Genomic DNA, 22,521 nt, shown 5'->3' with positions numbered 1-22,521 from the left:
TCATGAACCTCCATCCATAGTTTATCGGGCACTCTGTCTATCAGATCTAGTCCCTTGAATCCATTTCTCGCTTCTGCTGTAAAATTTTTAGGGATTTGATTTAGGTCATACCTGAATGGTCTAGTGGTTTTCCCTGCTTTCTTCAGTTTAAGTCTGAATTTGCGAATAAGGAGTTCATGATCTGAGCCACAGTCAGCTCCCAGTCTTGTTTTTGCTGACTGTATAGAGCTTCTCCATCTTTGGCTGCAAAATATATAATCAGTATATAAGGTTTCTATCTTAAATGGATTCTGATGTCCAGTGAGGTATATCTGCTGGCAGAAGACCTTCCCATAGTCACTGTATTTGGAGTGTTACTCCCCTGTGTGTGTTCTTTGGTATGTGATCATCTGTGATTTCTGGGAGAAAGTTACCCCATACTCAGCAGATTCGGAAGGTTTCTCCCTAGTATGGATTCTGTGATGTACAACTATTGGAGACTTCTCACAGAAGGCCTTTCCACATTCATTAGATTCATATGGCTGTATAATCATAAGGGATTTGATTTAGGTCATACCTGAATGGTCTAGTGGTTTTCCGTACTTTCTTCAATTTACATCTGAATTTGGCAATAAGGAATTCATGGTCTGTGCCACAGTCAGCTCCCTGTTTGATATCAATGAAAGATAAATTCATAGCTTGATATCTTTTGGCCTCCCATATAATATGATTTGGGGCTGTTCATATGATACCTTAGTGATTGGTTCTCCCTACCCTGTTTTGTTTCATTCTTCTCAGAACCAAGGTAACTTTTTTTGCAGTCTCCTGGGAATGTGGATAAAATTGAGTTTACTTCTGATTTACCCTTAGCCTAAGAGTATGGTCCCTTGAGTTTTGATGTCTATTTTCCTGAGCTAGTTTTGCTAAATTAAAGTCAACATTTGCCTAGGTTTACAAATGCCCACCAGAAAAATAAAGTGGCTGGACTTCTCTCATGGTCCAGTGGTTAAGACTCCATTTTTCCAATGCAGGGGTGTGGGTTTGATCCCTGGTTGGCGAACTAGGATCCCACATGCTGCACAGCATGGCCAACAGATGAATAAATAAATTTTTAAATGGCTTTAAATCTCCATTTACTTCTTTGTGACCTCACTTTTCCTTAGATATTTCTTGGTAATTGCTTTACTAGTCAGTTGCTTTTGGAATTAAAAAAAAAATGTTATCCAACGTTTTTGCTTGTTTTAAGTAGGTTTGACATATAAAATGTGTTTTGTTGGTTTGACATATATGATGTTCCCTGTTTTCAGAAGCAGAACTCTTGATTTCTATTGCATTGTGATAGAACAGTTCTTTAAAGATTTTTCTTATGTTCATGTCTTTTCATTATGAATGTCCCTAAGCCATTGTGACTATATTGATAGCATTAGTAAAATATGGTAAGGTCTTTCTTATATGTTTTATGAAAGTACACTAATATTCCTTTTCTTTTTTTTTCAGGCTAAAGAGGCAGTTATCAAAGCTGCACAACGTGATCCTAGAAATATTTTCACTCAGTTTTATATATTCAAGATTTCAATCGTGGAGGGCAACTCTGGCAGAGGTATAAATGTTAGTTATAAGTTATATTTGTCTATTAACACAAAGAATAATCATCTTTGACCATAAAAGGAAAAAGCAGTCTTTAAGACAATGGAGTTGGATAGCTTCCCTATGTAAAAATGATACAACTATGCAACAAGAAACTATGGAAGGTTGCATAAAAAGAAAAGCAAAAGGTCTACCTACTGAAGGAATAGGAACTAGGCAGATATCGGACAAGAATTAGAGGGAAGTCTTATCACTGTAGACTTTTTTATACTTTATCATTTGAACCAACCTATTAAGAATTAACCTTAAAAAGTTGGGGGCAGGGAGAAATTATAATTCAGTCAGTTAAGAATTTGTCTTTAGAGAATGGAAGTCTCCAGGATACCTTTTAATTGTTTTCACTTAGCCTGGGAGGTTATCAGTGAGATATTTGGCCCTGAAAATGGAATTTCTCTCCACAAAGTTGACAATGTTAAAATTGCTAACACGAACCATATCCCATTAGTGCTTTGTCCTTTCTATTAAGTTAAGCATAGTTTCCTTACTAGTTGTCTGCACACATGGGTATCTTGACGTGGCTATAGGTTTCCCTATGCTGTGATATTATTCCTGCTCAACTCTGGATGACTGAGCAAATCCTGGAGCAATGTGAACTCCAGACTGGTTGCCCTTTGTTAAAGGTACAAGGAGAGAAATTGAGAAACTTGAGTTAATGGGTTCAAACAGAATTTATATTAATCCAGTTAAGCAACTGTTTATGAATACTACTGTATGTGCAGTGGACTTCATTATTCACTCTAAGAAAAAGATGTTTTTTCTTTGAAAGAGAAGTATTCTAGGGTAGTAAAGTATACCTGTATATTAATTAAGGAATAACAAATTGAAATCAGCTCTTTATCAAGGTTAATATTGCTGTCAATGTCTGTTATTAAGGTTTTTACTAGAGACTTCTGGGCATTTATTTTTCTTGATATATTATGCTGAAGTATAGAAGAACTTGAAACTTTTGTCAACAGAAACAGCAAAAAAATAACCCCACACAACCAGATTTCCTATTAAACCTTTTCTTTTAACATTCTATTAAAATTATTTTACCTTTTAAGCATAACATAAGCTCAGTCTTTTTATTTCTTCTCCATTTATCTGTGATCATTTTTAGTCATTTTTACTGAAGATATGTACAATAAAATTTATTATAGCCTAGTGTATGATTTTATGAGATTTATTTATATTAGTAATTCTGTTAATGTTGACAATTGCATATACTCATGTAACCAGCACCATAATCATGATATACAACAAAAAATTAACTCATGCCCCTTTGTTGTGTCTCCTTCCCACTACTTCTAGCCCTGATTCCTACTAACCTCATTTCTCTCTTATAATTTTACCTTTTCTAGAATGTCATATAAATGAATTCATATAGTATGAAGCTTTTTTTTTTCACTTAGTATAATGCCTTTGAAACTCATTCATACTGATAGAGTTTGTTCTTTTTTATTGCTAAGTAGTATTTCATAAGTATGAATGAATTGTATACATTATGCACTTGCAGTTTATACATTTACCAGTTGAAGGATATTCAAATGGTTTCCATTGTGGGTGATTATGAATAAAGGTGTGATAAACATCTGTTTACAGATTTTGTGCAATGACAAGATTTCACGTCTCTAGGGTACATATCGAGGGATATGTTTGCTGGGTCATATGATAAGTATATGTTTGTTAGAAACTGCCAAGCTCTTTTCTAAAATGGCTGTACAGTTTTATGCTCTAACTAGCTATGTATTAAAGTTCCAGTTGATCTGCATCCTTACAAGCACTTGAAATTGTCCACTGGAAAATTTATTTAGTCATTTTAATTAGCAGGTCGAGATATTAGCATTTACATAATATCTAATATTTGACATACATCCATCTTGTTTGGTGGAGTGTTTGTACAAATCTTTTGCCCAGTTTTAGATAAGGAGCTTTTATATTCTTATTGAATTTTGAAAGTTCTTTATATATTTTAAATACAAGTTATTTATCAGACATGTGTTTTATAAATTTTTTCTTTTTATTTTCTTAGTGAATTTCATGACAAGTTTGAAGTTTATATTTTTTCTTCTTTTATGGATCTTTTTGGTATTGTAACTAAGAAATCTTTACTTAATGATCACAAAAAGTTTTACCTATGTTTTCCTCAAGAAATTTTATGGTTTTAGGTTTAAAGTTTACAGTTAGTTCTGTGATCCATTTTGCATTTTTTTTACCTAAGGTATGGATTGAATTGGCACATGGCTACCTAATCATTCCAGTTTCATTTATTTATAAGTTCTGTCCTTTCCCAACTGAATTTCCTTTACACCTTTAATTAAAATCCGCTGTCATATGTGTATGGGTCCCTTTCTGGACTCTTCATTGTGTTCCACCAATCTATTTATCTTTACACCATTCCCACACTGTCTTGATTAATGTAACTATATAGTAAATTTGAAATCAGGTGGTATTGGTCCTCCAACTTTATTTTTCTCATTCAAATTGTTTGGGTTAAGTCTTTGTACATCTCTGTGAATTTCAGAATCAGTTTTTCCAAATTCTACAAAAGTAAACATTGATTGAGATTCCATTGAATGTATATATACATCAGTATGGAGAGAATCAACATCTTCCAATCTGTGAAATGGAGTTACATACCTCCATCTGTTTAGCTCTTTAATTTCTCTCAGAGATCTTTTCTATCTTTTATCATATCAGTCTTATTCATCTTTTATCAGATTTATCCTTAAGTATACTGTATATTTTATGCTATTTCAAATGGCATTTTGAGAAAAACTTGGAGTTTCTGATTGTTCATTGCTAGTATGTAGAAATACAAATGATTTTTGTATATTGATCTTATATCCTAAAGACTTTTAAATTCACTTATTGCTTCTAGTAGCTTCCTTGTAGATGTAATGTTATCTACTAATAAAGACAATTTTACTACTTTCTGTCCAATCTGGGTGCAGTTTTTCATGCGTTATTATGCTTGTTAGAATCTCTAGCACAGTGTTGAGTAAAATTGGTAAAGAGCAGACATCCTTGACTTTTTCCTGATTTTAGGGGAAAACCATCCAATTTTCAATCATTAAGTATGATGTTAGCTATAGGTTTTTCATAGATACTTTTTATCAGCTTGAGGAAGTTCCCGTCTGTTTCCAGTTTCCTAGATGTTTTTAATCAGAAATGGATGTTGAATTTGGTCATGATTTTTTTTACACCTATTGAAATTATCAAATTAGAAAAATTTTATTGGAGTATACTTTAATAGTAATTAAAGTATTAATACAATATTGTATTAGTTTCAGGTGTACAACCAAGATAGTCTGTTATACATATACATATGTTGACTCTTTTTTAGATTCTTTGCCAATCAATATAGGCCATTTCAGAGTATTGAGTAGAGTTCCCTGTTCTATACAGTAGGTCCCTATTAGTTATTGCTTTTATATACAGTAGTGTGTATATGTCAGTACCAATATTTTGTCTCTCCTTCCCCTTACACCCTAGTAGTTTCTTGTTTCTTTTCTACATCTGTGACTCTATTATTGTTTTGCAGATAAGTTCATCTGTACCCTTTTTAAATTTTTTGTACCCTTTTTTTAGATTCCACATATAGGTGTTATCATGATATTTGTCTTTCTCTGTATGACTTTCTTCACACAGTATGACAATCCCTAGGTCCATCCATGTTGCTGCAAGTGGCATTATTTCACTCTTTTTAGTGGCTGAGTAATATTCCATCATATATTTAAACCACATCTTCTTTATCCATTACTCTGTAGATGGGCATTTAGGTCACTTCCATGTTCTGGGTATTGTAAATAATGGTGCAGTGAATGCTCATGTATCTTTTTGAGTTACGGTTTTCTCTGGAGAGATGCCCAGGAGTAGGATTGCTGGATTGTATTGTAGCTCTGTTTTTAATTTTTTAAGGAACCTCCATACTGTTCTCCATAGTGTCTACACCAGTTTACATTTCCACCAACACTGTAGGAGGATTCCCTTTTCTCCACATCCTCTCCAGCATTTATTGTTTATAAATTTTTTGATGATGGCCATTCTAACTGGTATGAGGTACTATCTTATTGTAGTTTTTATATGCATTTCTTTAATAATTAGTGATGTTGAGCATCTTTTCATATGCTTTTTGGCCATCTGTATGTCTTCTTTGAAGAAATATCTGTTTAGATCTTCAGTCTACTCTTTAATTAGGTTGTCTTTTGACGTTGAGTTTCATGAGCTGTTTGTGTATTTTTGGAAAGATGAATCCATACTAGCACAAAAACAGGATAGAAATTCCAGAGATAAACCCACACACCTAATCTGTTGCAAAGGAGGCAAGAATATACAATGGAGAAAAGACTTATTTAAGTCTCTTAAATAAGTGACGCTGAGAAAACTGGGCAGCTCCATATTAAAGAATGAACTTAGAACACTCCCTAACACCATCCACAAAACTAAACTCAAAATGGATTAAAGACCTAAATGTATGAGGCCAGATACTATAAAACTCTTAGAGGAAAATGTAAGCAGAACACTCCGTGACGTAAATCACAGCAAGATCTTTTTCCATCTACATCCTTGAGAAATGAAAATAAAAGCAAAAATTAACAAATGGGACTGAATCAAACGTAAAAGCTTTTGCACAGCAAAGAAAACCATAGCCAAAATGAAAAGTCAACCCTCAGAATGGAAGAAAACATTTGCAAACGAAATGATTAGTTTTTTGAAGTTTGTTAGTATGGTCAGTTACATTGATTTTCCAACTGTTGAACCAATGCTGCCTTCCTGGAATAAGCTCCACTTGGTCTTGATGTGTTCTTTTTTAAATATAATGTTAGATTTGATTTGCTAATAGTTTGTTTAAGAATATTTATGCCTGTGTCCATGAGTGATACTGGTCTCTGGTTTTCTTTTCCTGTTAGGGTAATGCTTATTGCATAGAATGAATTGGAAAATACACTTCCTTTTTACATCTTCTAGTAGAGTTTTTGTTGCTCAGTTGGTGTTATTTTTTTGTTAAATGTTTGGTAGAGTTCACCAGTGAAGTCATCTGGGGCTGGAATTTTCTTTGTGAGAAAGCTTTTAATTATAAACTCAGTTTCTTTAATAGATAATAGAATTCTTCAGGTTATCTACTATTTCCTGAGCTTTGGTAGTTTATGTCTTTCAAGAAATTTGTGTTTCATCTAAGTTGTTGAAATTATTGGCCTAAAATCATTCATAATGTCATTCATATTATCCTTTTAACATCTGTAAATTCTAAAGTGATGTCATATTTCTCATTCTTGATATCTGTAATTAGCATCTTCTCTCTTTTCCTCCCTGTCAGTGGCTGTAAGTTGATCAGTTTTATTGACCTCAAAGAACTAGCTTTTGGTTTCATTAATTTTTCTCTGTTTTTTCTGTTTTCTGTTTCATTTATTAATTTTCTGATCTTTATAACTTCCATTCTTCTACTTACTTTGAGTTTCATTGGCTCTTTCTTTTCCAGTTTCCAAAGGTTGAAAGCTGAGGTTATTGATTTAGACCTTTATTCTGGTCTAATATAAACAGTTAATGCTATAAATTACCTTCTAAGTGCTGCCTTAGTGACAGTGCACAAATTTTTATATATTGTGTTTTCATTTTAATTCAGTCATATTTTTCAATATGACTTGACTCCAGTGTAAACCCATGGATTATTTAGTAGTATGCTATTTAGTTTACAAACATTTGTAGATTTCCAGAGAATTTTTTTCAGAGAACTTTTTTTTTAATTTAATTTAATTCTGTTTGTCTATGATCTTAAGTTTGTATGAATCCTTTTAAATATACTGAGACTTGTTGTATGGACTAGAGTATTGTCTTTCTTCGTAAATGTTCCCTGTATACCTGAGTGGAATATGTATTTTGCTGATGTAAGGTCAAGTGTTCTGTAAATGTCAATCAGGTCAGATAGACTAATAATGTTAAATATCCTTGCTGATTCTCTGTCTACCTGTCTGTCAATTATTTGAGAGCCTTCATTGAAAACTTTGACTGTAATTATGGATTTGTTCATTTCTCCTTGCAGTTCTATCAGTTTTCCCTTCTGGTATTAGATGCATAATTTAGTCAGGATTGTTAGGTCATCATAATAAATTGATTCCTTTATCATCATGAAATAACCTCTGGCACTAACTCTTTGCTCTGAAATCTGTTTGTCCATTATTTTTTAAATTAGTTTTTATTGGAGTATAGTTGTTTTAAAGTATTGTGTTAGTTTCTACTGTACTGCAAAGTGAATCAGCTATACATATACAGATATCTCCTCCTTTTTGTATTTCCTTCCCATTTAGGTCACCATAGAGCACTGAGTAGGGTTCCCTGAGCTATACAATAGGGTCTCATTGCTTATCTGTTGTATACATAGTATCAACAGTGTATATATGTCAATCCCCAAGTTAGATCATCAAAAAAGCAAAGGAGTTACAGAAAAACATCTACTTCTGCTTTATTGACCATGTCAAAGCCTTTGACTGTGTGGACCAAAACAAACTCTGGAAAATTCTTAGAGATGGGAATACCAGACCGCATTACCTGCCTCCTGAGAAATCTGTATGCAGGTCAGGAAGCAACAGTTAGAACTTGACATGGAACAACAGACTGGCTCCAGATAGGGAAAGGAGTACGTCAAGGCTGGATATTGTCACCCTGCTTATTTAACTTCTATGCAGAGTACATCATGAGAAACGCTGGACTGGAAGAAGGACAAGCTGGAATCAAGATTGCCGGGAGAAATATCAATCACCGCAGATATGCAGATGACACCACCCTTACGGCAGAAAGTGAAGAGGAACTAAAAGCCTCTTGATGAAAGTGAAAGAGGAGAGTGAAAAAGTTGGCTTAAAGCTCAACATTTAGAAAACGAAGATCATGGCATCCGGTCCCATCACTTCATGGGAAATAGATGGGGAAACAGTGGAAACAGTGTCAGACTTTATTTTTGGGGGTTCCAAAATGACTGCAGATGGTGACTGCAGCCATGAAATTAAAAGACACTTACTCCTTGGAAGAAAAGTTATGACCAACCTAGATAGCATATTCAAAAGCAGAGACATTACTTTGCCGACTAAAGTCCATCTAGTCAAGGCTATGGTTTTTCCAGTAGTCATGTATGAATGTGAGAGTTGGACTGTGAAGAAAGCTGAGCACCGAAGAATTGATCCTTTTGAACTGTGGTGTTGGAGAAGATTCTTGAGAGTCCCTTGGACTGCAAGGAGATCCAGCCAGTCCATTCTGAAGATCAGCCCTGGGATTTCTTTGGAGGGAATGATGCTGGAGCTGAAACTCCGATACTTTGGCTACCTCATGCGAAGAGTTGACTCATTGGAAAAGACTGTGATGCTGGGAGGGATTGGGGGCAGGAGGAGAAGGGGACGACAGAGGATGAGATGGTTAGATGGCATCACCGACTTGATGGATATGAGTTTAGGTAAACTCTGGGAGTTGGTGATGGACAGGGAGGCCTGGCGTGCTGCAATTCATGGGATCACAAGGAGTCAGACACGACTGAGCGACTGAACTGAACTGAACTGAGTCAAGGCTATGGTTTTCCAGTGGTTGTGTATGGATATGAGAGTTGGACCTTAAAGAAAGCTGAGTGCTGAAGAATTGATGCTTTTGAACTGTGGTGTTGGAGAAGACACTTGAGACTCCCTTGGACTGAAGGAGATCCAACCATTCCATCCTAAAGGAAGTCAGTCCTGAATATTCATTGGAAGGACTGATGATGAAGCTGAAACTCCAGTACTTTGACCACCTGATGCAAAGAACTGACTCATTTGAAAAGACCCTGATGCTGAGAAAGAGTGAAGGCGGGAGGAGAAGGGGACAACAGAGGATGAGATGGTTGGATGGCATCACCAACTCAATGGACATGAGTTTGAGTAAACTCCGGGAGTTGGTGATGGACAGGAAGGCCTGGAGTGCTGTAGGCCATGGGGTTGCAAAGAGTGAGACACGACTGAGCAGCTGAACTGAACTGAACTGAACTGAACTGTCAATCCCAACTTCTCACTTCATACAACCCCCCACTTTGCTACCTTGGTGATTTTTGTTCTCTGCATCTCTGTCTCTACTTCTGTTTTGCAAATAAGATCATCTATATAATTTTTCTGGATTCCAGATATATTCGGTAATATACAATTGTTTTTCCCTTTCTGAATTATTTCACTAGTATGACAGTCTCTAGGTCCATCCGCATCTCTACAAATGACCCAATTTCATTCTTTTTTATGGCTAATATTCGATAGTCTATATATACCAAACCTCTTTATTCATTCCTCTGCTGATGGACATTTATGTTGCTTCCATGTCCTGACTCTTGTAAATTGTGCTGCAGTGAATATTAGGGTGTAAGTATCTTTTTGAATTATGGTTTTCTCTGGGTATGTGCCCAGTAGTGGAATTGCTGGGTCATATGGTAGTTTTTAGTTTTTTAAGGAACCTCCATACTGTTATCCATAGTGGCTGTATCAATTTGCATTCCTACCAATAATACAAGAGGATTCCCCTTTCTCAAGAGGCAGGTCAGGTAGTCTGGTATTCCCATCTCTCTCAGAATTTTCACAGTTTATTGTGATCCACACAGTCAAAGGCTTTGGTGTAGTCAATAAAGCAGAAATAGATACTTTTCTGGAATTCTCTTGCTTTTTTGATGATCCAGCGGATGTTGGCAATTTGATCTCTGGTTCCTCTGCCTTTTCTAAATCCAGCTTGAACATCTGGAAGTTCATGGTTCACGTATTGTGGTAGCCTCACTTGGAGAATTTTGAGCATTACTTTGCTAGTGTGTGAGATGAGTGCAGTTATGTTCTTTTAAGTTTAATTAGGTCCTATTTGTTCATTTTTGTTTTTCTTTAATTCTAGGAAGTGGTTCAAACAAGACCCTACTGTGATTTATGTCGATGAGTGTTCTGCTTATGTTTTCCTCTAAGAGGTTTATAGTGTCTAGTCTTACATTTAGGTCTTTAATCCATTTTGAGTTTATTTTTGTGCATGGTAGGAAGTGTTATATTTCATTCTTTTACATGCAGCTGTCCAGTTTTCCCAGTACCACTTACTGAAGAGGCTGTCTTTTCTCCACTGTATATTCTTGCTTCCTTTATCACAGATTAGGTGACCATAAGTGCATGGATTTATCTCTGGACTTCCTATCTTGTTCCATTCACTTTCCATTCTCAAGATTGCATTGGCTATTCAGGGTCTTTTCTGTTTCCATACAAATTGTAAAATTTTCTTTCCTAGTCCTGTGAAAAATGTTGTAATTTGATAGCAATTGCATTGAATCTGTAGATTGCTTTGGGTAGTATAGTCATTTTCACAATATTGATTCTTCTGATCAAAGAACATGATATATCTCTTTTATCTGTTTGTATCATCTTTGATTTCTTTCAGCAATATTTTACAGTTTTCTGTGTACAGGCCTTTTGCTTCCTTAGGTAGATTTATTCTTAGGTTATTTTATTCTTTTTGTTGCAGTGGTAAATGAGATTGTTTCCTTAATTTCTCTTTCTGATCTTTCATTGTTAGTGTTTAGGAATGCAAGAGATTTCTCTGTGTTAATTTTGTATCATGCAACTTTACTAAATTCATTGATTTGCTGTAGTAGTTTTCTGGTGGTGTATTTAGGGTTTTCTATGTATAGTATCAGGTCATCTGCAAACAGTGAATGTTTTACTTCTGTTCCAATTTGTACTACTTTTATTTCCTTGTTCTCTGATTACTGTATCTAGGACTTCCGTGATTATGTTGAATAATAGTGGTGAGATTGTACACCGTTGTCTTGTTCTAATCTTAGAGGAAATCCTTTCAGTTTTTCACTATTGAGAATAATGTTAGCTGTGGGTTTGTTGTATATGTCCTTCATTATGTTGTGGTAGGTTCCCTCTATGCCCACTTATCATAAATTGGTATTGAATTTTGATGAAAGCTTTTTCTTTATCTATTGTGGTGATCGTATGGTTTTTATTCTTCAGTTTGTTAATATGGTGTATCACATTGATTTGCATATATTGAAGAATCCTTGCCTCCCAGGGATAAATCCCACTTGATCGTGGTGTATGATCCTTTTAGTGTGTTGTCACATTTGGTTTGCTAGTACTTTGTTGAGAATTTTTGAATTTATATTTACCTGTTTTGTGTGATATTAATATAACCACTCCAGCTTTCTTTTGATAACCTCTACCAGAGTGTATATTATCCTATCATTTTCTTTTAACCAGTTTTGGCTTTATTTTTAAAGTATGTTTTTTGTTAGTTGCTTATCGCTAAAAGTCACTTTCTTTAATTCAGTCTGTTTCTGTCTTTTAAATGGATCATCTAGACCATTTATATTTTAACATGATTGTTGATTATGGCTAGGTTTAAATTTAGCATTTTGTTCTTCTGTTTGCCTTTTCTGGTCTTTGTTGCCATTTTTCTTTTTTCTGCTTTCTTTTGGGTTGTGTGATTTATCATTTTGTTTATCTCATTCTTTGGCTTATTAGCTATAACTTTTTCTTTTGTTATTTTAGTTGTTACTTAAGGTCTATAGTACATATATTTAACTTACCATGGTTTACCTTTAAGGCATATGATGAAATGTAATATAATTTTTTTTACTCTATTCTGTATTATATGTACCAAATTATATTTATCCCATTGATTATTGATTAAATTTAGGATATTTACTCTTATAAAAATTGCCGTGTGAATATATTTGTATGTTTTTATTCACTTTTGCAGGTATATCCATGGAATAAATTCAAAGAGGTGAACTCCTTGCTCAGTTGGGCATTTTTCTGACTTTCATGTCCTCCTTAACAGTTTAGCTATTTAGGTGACTTGAAAATTAATAAGATATTAGTGCTCTTAAAATGAATTCCAAAGTCATTGTGGTATAATAACCATAGATAGCTATTATCTTTGATAAGACTATCTCATCTTTAATTCTCTCCTTGTTTTTCAGCTTTGGAGGCAATTATCACTTTAGAGTATTTATTAACGACTGAAGAGCAACATGAGAATAATGCATCTACAAAGAGAAGTTCAGGTGTCATGCTTTTCAGTTTGGCTGCCCAGTTTGCTTTAGAGGTAATTCTTATGTACCCATTTACGAGATTTTTACCTCTTTTCCGTTTTCAGAGACTATTATGATGGAATCATCATCAGTTAGGCACAGGAGAGGCTTTTCTTTACCATCTATTTTGCCTCATTATTTTCGCAGCAAATTTGGTTGTAGAATTGCTTTATTTCTCTTCATTTTTTTAATGATTTAAAGTATATAAAGTTAAGTTAGATATTTGTTCTTAAAATAGTAGAAAAATACACATAGCAAAATATTAACTTTTAATAGAAACTTGAGATTTAAAATGCTATACTATGCAAAAAAATAGTTATTTATTTGGAGATGTATCTATCTCATTGGTTTGCAAAAAAAAAAAAAAAAGAGTTTGAACCTTAATGGACCTATCTAGTTGATAACCAAAAAACAACTTTATTTTGGAAGCAATAATAACTTTTACCTCCTTTTTTTATTGGCAAAATTCTGCTCTTAGTAATATATAGGATTAGGAAAAACATTGTAGCAACTGTCAAGCTCTTGGACTGGGTTTGAGTTCTGGCTCTGCCACTGAAATATTTAACTTCTTTGAATCTTATTTTCATCATTTTGCAATAAAGATAGTGCCTACTTCCAGGATTATTGTGAAGATTAACCGAGAAGATGGCTGAAAATGTGATTTCTAATCAAAGAAGCTTAATCTAATAGTTTTTTGTTGTTATTAACAATATACAATCTGGCCACAGGTGTCTCTTCTACTTTATCTCATATTACTCCCCTGTATCGTCATCAAAGTGATATAAGCCACTGTTACCTTAGGCACAGGGTCTAGAATAGTGGACGCATAAGACTTCTATAATTCCAAGCACAGTGTTTCTCAAACAGACCAATCACATTCCTTTTTCCGTGTCTGTCTTACCCCATTCTATCTTTTAAGAAATGTTCTTATTTAAATGTTACCTTTTTCAAAGTCCAACTTAAGATTTTCTTCCACTGTACAGACATCCCAAATCAATCTAGTTCTCAGTGCTCTCCTCCTACTCTGAATTGCAGTCATTTTTAATGTGTATACTACTTATTTGGTCTATATTTTATATACTGCGTTATATTGCTAATGCATGGATTGTCTGTCCAACTTGACTTATAAGATCCTTGAGTGCTGAGGTCCTTTAATGGATCAGAACCTGGTGGTCCGGAGTCGACGATAAGAAAGTAAAAGAGAGAGAGAGGCTGATATTCCCTGGTTTATGCAGAAAACCAATGAAGTCCTTGACACAGGGCTTGTGTTGCTCACGAAGTCACTGAGCGCCCTCTCGAGGAGGTGAAGGCACAGTGCACCTTCTCAAGAGGGTCTAGAAGCCTGGGCAGGAGAGTGAGCATGACGGGTTTCTACACTCCAGAGAATTAGCCGGGGAGAGAGAGAGAGAGAGAGAGAGAGAGAAAGACAAGGGGACCCAAGCTCTGATGGAGCAAAGGTGTTTTATTCAACATAGTATGGGTATATATACTATCTTACAAGGTAGCTTTGTTCAGCAGAGATAAAGATCAAAAGCACAGACTTGCAAATTATCAAGGAAACATAAGGCAATCTATATCAAAGAGAGAGAGGGTTGTAAATAATCACTTTTACCATATGGTTCATAAAAAGAAAGAGGGTCGTAAATAGTTACTTATTACAGTATGGAAAAACTAACGAAGGAAATGCATGCATTCCTCAGCCCCGGGAGCGGTTTGCCACCCCTCTTAATTCCTGAATATTTGGGAATTAATAAGGAACAGAGGATTCATGACAGATCCAAAATAGCACACAGGAAGCCTCCTGTTAAATGCTTCCTGACACTTGAGGACCATATTTCTAGCACCCAGTCCAGTATCTTGCTCAAAGTAATAACTGAATATAGTTTTGAATGATGTGTTTTGATGTTAATGAATAGGATAATAAAACTCCTGGAAGAGGAAAAATATTTGGCAGATGTGGATACAGGATGTGTTTGTGCAGAAAATGAGAGAAAAATCTGTAATGGGGAACCCAAAAGCAAATATATTTTTAAAGGAAGGTTTATAAAGTTATATCTGATGGAAAGCAAAAGAAAGGTGGTGGAAGAATTATGGACCTATATTTCTAAAAAGCAAATAATTTTAATAGAAGAGAAAGAATCAGGGAGAAAGAAACCCAAAGTAGTTTGAATTAGAAGATGGAAGGAAGTATTTTTTCCTTAGCCAAGCCCAGGAAATTTAATATTATTTCTACAAAAGAACAAGAGTGGAATCTAGTTTTCACTTAGTGTAATTGCTTTGCAAAAGGCATTTCAAGTACTAATGAGACTATCATTCATTCAGCAGATATTTATTGAGTACCTACTATGTGCCACCCATTGTTCTGGGCTCTTGGTATAAATAAGTAAACAAAACATTGATATGCCTTCTTGGAGCTAACATTCAAACAGGAAAGAAAATATTAATAAGCATAATAAATAAGAAATTATATAATATGTTAGAAATTGATAGCAATATAGAAAAAAAAGAGCAGTCTTAATAGAGCAGATCAGGGATGGGAATGGGCTGAAATTTGTGTGAGTTATTTTTTTGAAACAGGGTGATGAGGATAGGTCTCATCAAGAAGATGGCACTGTACGAAGACTTGAAATTGGTAAGGGAGTTAGCCCTGTAGATATATGGGGGAAGTGAAGAGGAACAGTATTCCAGGCAGAGGTAACACCAATTCGAAGCTTATAAGGTAGGTACCAGGAGTAGCAAGGAAGCCAGAATGGCTAGAGTAAATAAAGGGTGGGATTAGTGAGAGATCAAGTCAGAGAGGTAATAGAGAGTCTGGATTATATAGATCCTTTAGACTAGTGAAAGTACTTTGACTTTTACTCTGAATGACATTGGAGTATTTTTAACAGAGTCGTGACATGATGTGACTTTTATTTAACAGAAATACTCTTGGGTGTTATACTGAGAATAGGCCAGAAAAGAAGAGCCAAGGTGGAAGCAAGGATACCTATTAGGAAGTTTTTAAAGTAATCCAGAGAAAAGATTAAGGTGACTCAGATAAGGGAGATAACAGTGGAGGTAAATGATAAGAGAATTTGCTGACAGATGAAGGGTATAAGAGAAAGAGACTGGGTCATCAAAAGGAGTTGCCATCAACTGAACTAGGAGAAGCTGCAAATAGAGCAGAGTTGGGAGGACAGTTAGGAGTGCGATTTGGACATGATGCATTTGAGATGTCTGTTGACCATCCAGATGGAGATCCAAGTAGTCAGTTGATAAAGCCCTGGAGTTCTGAAAGAGGTCTGGGCTGAAGAGAAAGGTTCCCTAAAGGTTTACTAAGAGTCATTAATATATAGATGATATATAAAGCTATTAGACTGGGGTACCATCACCAAGGAAGTGAGTATAAATGAAATAGAGAAGATGACCAGAGACTGAGCCTGGAGCTCTCAAATATTAATGGTTTGGAGAAAAGCAGAGGAACCAGTAACTGTTCAGAGGAACTGTGGTGTTGGAGAAGACTCTTGAGAATCCCTTGGACTGCAGGTAGATCCAACCAGTCCGTCCTAAAGGAAATCAGTCCTGAATATTCATTGGAAGGACTGATGTTGAAGCTGAAGCTCCAATACTTGGGCCACCTGATGTGAAGAACTGACTAATCTGAAAAGACCCTGATGCTGAGAAAGATTGAAGGCAGGAGAAGGGGACGACAGAGGATGAGATGGTTGGATGGCATCACTGACTCAATGGACATGAGTTTGGGTAAACTCCGGGAGTTGGTGATAGACAGGGAGGCCTGGCATTCTGCAGTCCATGGGTCGCAAAGAGTTGGACACTACTGAGTGACTGAACTGAACTGAGAGGAACCAATAAGGGGTAATTAATGAAAGAGAACAACCCATGAGGTAGGAGAAAACAAGTATGGCATGGTGTCTTAGAAGGCAGCTGTGTTTCAAGGAGGAAAAAGTGATTAACTATGTTGATTGTTGCTGATATGTCAAATACAATGAGGACTGAGAATTGACCATTGGAATTTATAATGTGTTGGTCGTTGGTGAGTTTGACAAGAGCAGTTTTGGTCGAGGTAGGACAAATGCCTGATTACAGTAGGCTCGAGAGAATTGAAGGAAAGAAGTTGTATGCAATAAGTGTAGACAATTCTGTAGAAACGTTTACTACAAAGGGAAGAAAGGAAGTTGGGCAAGAAAAATAAAAGAAGTTGGGTAGTAGTTGGTGAGAGAAGTAGGATAAAGAGGTTTGTTTATTTGCTTGAAATGGGATGGATGAGAATGCTTATATACTGATAGGAATGACCCAGTTAGAGAACAAAAGTTGGCAATGTTACAAAAATGAAAGTTGTTAGACTAATGTCATTAAACAGTAATGGACACAAGTGTATAATTTTAGGGGTTGGCTCTAGGAAGAAAAGCTGGCTTAAAACACAGCATTCCAAAAAAATAAGATCATGGCATCAGTCCCATCACTTCGTGACAAATAGAAGGGGAAAATATGTGACAGATTTTATTTTCTTGGGCTCCAAAGAAACTGTGGACACTAACTGCAGCCATGAAATTAAAAGACACTTTCTCTTTGGAAGAAAAACTATGACAAACCTAGATTGTGTATTAAAAAGCAGAGACATCACTTTTCCAATGAAGGTCTATATAGTCAAAGCTGTAGTTTTTCCAGTAGTCATGTATGGATGTAAGTTAGACCATAAAGAAGGCTGAGTGCCAAAGAATTGATGCTTTTGAACTGTGGTGCTGGAGAAGACTCTTGGGAGTCCCTTGGACTGCAAGAAGAACAAACCAGTCAATCAATCCTAAAGGAAATCAACCCTGAATATTCATTGGAAGGACTGATGCTGAACTCCAATACTTTGGCCACCTAATGTGAAGAGCCAGCTGATTGGAAAAGACTGATGCTGGGAAAGATGGAAGGCAAAAGGAGAAGTGGGAGTCAGAGCATGAGTGGTTAGAAACATCACCGACTCAATGGACATGAGTTTGAGCAAACTTGGGGAGATAATGAAGGAAAGGGAAGCCTGGCTTGCTGCAGTCCATGGGGTTGCAAAGAATTGGACATGACTTAGCAACTAAACAACAAGTAGGAAGAAACATGGACAGTTCATTTATGGTAACAGTTGAGAAGGCAGAGTATGTGAGTATGGTTCCTGGTGTGTGAGTAGATGTGGTAGTTAGGAATCTTCCTAACTGCTTCACTTTTCTCAATGAAGTGGGAAACAAGGTCATTACCTGAGAGTAAGAATAGGAGAGGAGGTGTTGGGGACTTGAGAAGAGAAGACAAGATGTCAACTAATCATCCAGAAAATCAGAAAAGTGAATGGCAAGGGTATGTAGTATGCTTGCCTTGTAGCAGTAAGGTCCATTTGATGAAATTTTAAAATAAATAGTTGTACAGGTTTTTATCTGGCTAGTTTCAGCTGCATGTATACAGGCAGAAAAGTGACTAGAAAGTTGAATTTAACCAGGCTTGGGTTTGCTGATATGACTTAGTGATTGAACAATAACAACATAGTTTTGCCAGATGAACACAACAAAGCAAAAGAGGGGCAGGAAAATCAAGAAAGAAGGAAATGGTTATAATGAATCCCCATAGAATTTAAACTAGATATAGAGGAGGACTTCAAAGAGATTAGGAATGGTGAAATGTTAGTAGTGTCAATGTATTGGTGAAGGATCTTAATGCAGTTGAAGGATTGCTGGAGTGATAAAAGGAGTGAATTAGAAAAGTTTGTTGTTTAGTCAAGAAAGAGTTGTATCAAACTCTTGCGACCCCATGGACTGTAGCCCACCAGGTTCCTCTGACCATGGGACTTCCCAGGCAAGAATACTGGAGTGGGATCTTCCTGACCCAGGGATCAATCCTGTGTCTCCTGCGTTGGCAGGTGGATTTTTTACCACTGAGCCACTTGGGAAACCCTTATGTGGATTAGGGTGCTGGAAATGAGGGTGATCTCAGAGTCTGGGGTTCTTTTGGTTACTGCTGATAAACAGGAATAAAGAACACAGTAGGATTAGTCCTAGTGGAGTCAAGGCAGTGTTGGCAAGGCTATCAGTATTTGTGGATAGAGAGGAGTGGCTTTTGGCGGCCGATATGAACCTGTTTAGTAAAAATTTTTTCAGTCTTGCAGCAACTTTTTGAGAATACAAAACAGACAAGTTTAGATTTTTTTCTTGTCCTTAATGGGCAGGAATATAGACAGTATTTTGTAAGTATCATTTTGAAATGTAATTTAACATATCATATTTATCCTTTTTAGAATGGCCAACAAGTTGTAGCAGTAAAAGCTTTGGAAAATTTAGCTAAATATTCGGAAGAGCCGCCACAAGTTCTTACAGCTTTAAAGTAAGTAATCCACATCCTGTGGATGTAAAAGCATTTCCTCTATACATGTTACTCTTTGTCTATATTTTTTGCTGTAATAGTACTAATGGCTTCAGGCTGAAACAATGCCTACAGTACCAAGTGGTTTTTTTTCCCCCTGGCTTTATTGAGATATAACTGACAAATGGTGGTATTTTGTAAGTTTAAGGTATATAACTTGGTGATTTAATACACATTCATATTATGAAATGGTTAGCACAATAAGATTACATCCATCACCTCACAAAACACTACACTGTATATGGTGAGAACGTTTAAGATTTACTCTCTTAGCAACCTTCATGTATATAATACAGCGTGGTCAACTTCAGTCAACATGCTGTACATTAGATCTCTGGGCTGTATTCAGTTTGTAACTGGAAGTTTATATCCTTTGACCAACATCTCTCCATTTTCTCCACCCACAGGCCCTAACAAACATCATTCTACTCTGTTTCTGTGTGTTTGGATTTCTTCCATTTTTTGTTACTTCTTTCTTTTTTTAAAAAAAGATTCCACATATAAGGGAGATAATCCAGTACTTGTCTTTCTTTGTCTGACTTATTTCACTTAGTACGATGCCCTCAAGGTCTGTCCATGTTGTCATAAAAGACAGGACTTTCTTTTATCTAGTTAAATAATATTCCTGTGTGTGTGTGCAAGTACACATACTACATTTTCTTTATTCTTCCATTGATGGACACTTAAGGTTGTCTCCATGTCTTAGCTATTGCAAATAATGCTATAGTGAACATGGAGGTGCAGATATTTCTTCAAGACACTGATTTCCTTTCTTTTAGATACATACCGCAAAGTCGGGTTGGTGAATTGTACAGCAGTTTTATTTTTAATTTCTGAGGAACCTACATGCTCTTTTTCCACAGTGGCTATACCAGCTTGCATTCCTGTCAACAATGCACAAGGGTTTCCTTTTCTCTACAAAACTTATTATCTCTTTTTTTTTTTTTTCATAATAGCCATTCTAACAGGTGTGAGGTGATATTTCATTGTGGTTTTGACTTGCATTTCCCTGATGATTATAATGTTGAGCATCTTTTCATGTACCTGTTGGCCATTTGGGTGCCTTCTTTGGAAAAATATCTATACAGGGCTTCTGCCCATGTTAAAATAAGATTGTATTTTGCAGTTGAGCTGTAGGAGTTCCTTATATATTTTAGATATTAACCACTTATCAGATATATTATTTGCAGATATTTTCTTCCATTCTATTAGTTGCCTTTTCATTTTTTTGATAGTTTCCTTTGCTATGCAGAAGATTTTTACTGTGATTTAGCCCCACTTACTCATTTTAACTCATTTTTGCTTTTGTTGCTTGTGCTTTCGGTATCATATCCAAAAAGTTATTATCAAGGAGTTTTCCCTGTGTTTTCTTCCAGGAGTTTTATGCTTCTACGTTTTTTTTTTTCTTTTTTAAAAATTTATTTGTGTTTTAATTGGTTTTAAGTCTTATATTTAAGTCTTTAATCCATTTTGATCTATGTCTTCTGTGTAGTGAGAGATAAGGGTCCAGTTTCATTCTTTTATGTGTGGATATCAATTTTCTCAGTACCACTTATTGACAAAGATTATATTTCTTCCATTAAGTATTCATGTCTCCCTTGTCAAATACTGGTTGATGATATATAGGTAGGTTTATTTCTGGGCTCTCTATTCTATTCCATTGGTCTATGTGACTATTCTTATTAGCTTTGTAGTGTAGTTTGAAAGCAAGTGTGATGGCTCTAACTTCCTTCTTCTTTTTCAAGCTTGCTTTGGTTGTTCAGGGTCTTTTGTGGTTCTGTGCGAATTTCAGGATTTTTTTTTCCTCTTATTTCTGTGAAAAATGCTATTGGAAATTTGGTAAGAATGCTTAAAGTAAAAAAAAAAAAATAACTTATCAGTTAAACCTGATCTTTTCTTTATCTCTTCCTATGAAAGAAAATGATTTATCAAAAGGGAACTTTTACATAAAATAATGAGGCTGAGGTAATGGTAACCTCTAATGATATAACTGAGAATATGCTAGTGGAAAAACTGAAAACCAGAAGGGTTCTGTAGTGATTATCCTGTTGGCCAACTGTACTTGAGTCCACTCCTCTGAAGGGAAATGGAATCACAGATATACTAATATCAGAAGGAGTCTTGAGATAATTGCATATATTTAGTCAGATAAATATCTAAAATCATCCAGGATGATTGATAGTGTTTTTATTTTTAACGATTTTTAAGGTTTGAAACTTCACAAAATACCTTATTTTGTCCATTTGTCATCATGTTGCCAGATCCCTTCAAAAAGTACTCATCCTAGTTTATATGGAACCCAAAGGCCAGTTCCAGGTTCCTTTATAGAAAGAAAAATATAAAAGACTTGTACACTATGCCTAATGTTCCAGCAGGTGATTTGGGGCAGTGATATAAACTGTGGAACTAGTTAAGAATGTCTAATAAGCAATGCTTTTGTTTTAAAATTATTTTACTAAATTACTCTTCCAAAATTACAAAGTTGGTATGTTTTCATTGCAACCATTAAGACATACAGAGACTTACAAATAAAATAATTAATCTCCTTTTCTCCTCTCTTTTCTTACTTCCATCCCCTGGGGTAATCAAGATTACTAACTTGATTTCTTTCTAAGCATCACTTTTTTTATTACTTTATCATACAGGTGTTTGTTTCGTCTTTTTCTTCCAAGAGTTTCTCAAATGCCAGAATGTGAAAACAAGTAAGTTATAATTCAACAGAAATGATGTATTCACCATTAGAAAAAAAAATAGAAAAACTTCCACTAGAAACCTAATATTGAGAAATATATAATATAATGGGTAAGGGCAATATAGACTCTGGGGCTAGTCTTCCTGGATTTATATTTTGGCTCTGCCACTTATTAGATATGTAGCCTGGGCCTCTGTTTCCCCATCTGTAAAATGGGTGTAATAATAATACCTACCCTATGAGGTTACTGTGATGACTTGATGAATAAATAAGTGTAAAACACTTAGAATATTGCCAGACCCTTACCATGCCCTCAGTAACATTAGCTGAGTTCATTATGATATTGCATCTGTTTTTCCCATTATTTATTTATGGCTGTGCTGGGTCCTTATTGCTACTTGCAGGCTTTCTCCAGTTGCAGTGAGCGGGGGCTACTCTCTAATTGTGGTGTGAGGGCTTCTCATTGTGGTGGCTTCTCTTGTTGTGGAGTGCAAACTCTATATTATGGGCTTCAGTAGTTGTGGCTCATGAGCTCTAGAGCACAGGCTCAGTAGTTGTGGCTCATGGGTCTAGTTGCCCTGGGGCATGTGGAATCTCACTAGACCAAGGATCCGACTTATGTCCCCTGCTTTGGCAGGCAGATTCTTAACCACTGGACCATCAGGGAAGTCTGTTTTTCCCTTTCTTAACAGGAGACTTACATATAGATGTATCTCTTACTTTCCCACAGAAACATAAATAACCTGATTGGTTTGTTGATTCTGAT

The 22,521-nt window shown here is 35.6% G+C and overlaps 1 protein-coding gene across 1 annotated transcript in view; it reads left to right on the top strand.

Annotated features, from left to right (window-relative positions):
- Nucleotides 1–22,521, top strand: part of TEX11 (testis expressed 11) — a 242,760-nt gene that overhangs the window by 151,888 nt on the left and 68,351 nt on the right. Inside the window, exons 17-20 of the mRNA XM_015104932.4 lie at nt 1,477–1,579; nt 12,566–12,690; nt 18,939–19,024; nt 21,709–21,765. Of these exons, the coding sequence (XP_014960418.1) occupies nt 1,477–1,579; nt 12,566–12,690; nt 18,939–19,024; nt 21,709–21,765 (371 nt within the window). The remainder of the gene's footprint in view (nt 1–1,476; nt 1,580–12,565; nt 12,691–18,938; nt 19,025–21,708; nt 21,766–22,521) is intronic.

Source organism: Ovis aries, chromosome X (assembly GCF_016772045.2).
Source record: "Ovis aries strain OAR_USU_Benz2616 breed Rambouillet chromosome X, ARS-UI_Ramb_v3.0, whole genome shotgun sequence".
Taxonomy (NCBI): Eukaryota; Metazoa; Chordata; class Mammalia; order Artiodactyla; family Bovidae; genus Ovis; species Ovis aries.
This window is presented reverse-complemented; position numbering and strand designations above follow the sequence as displayed.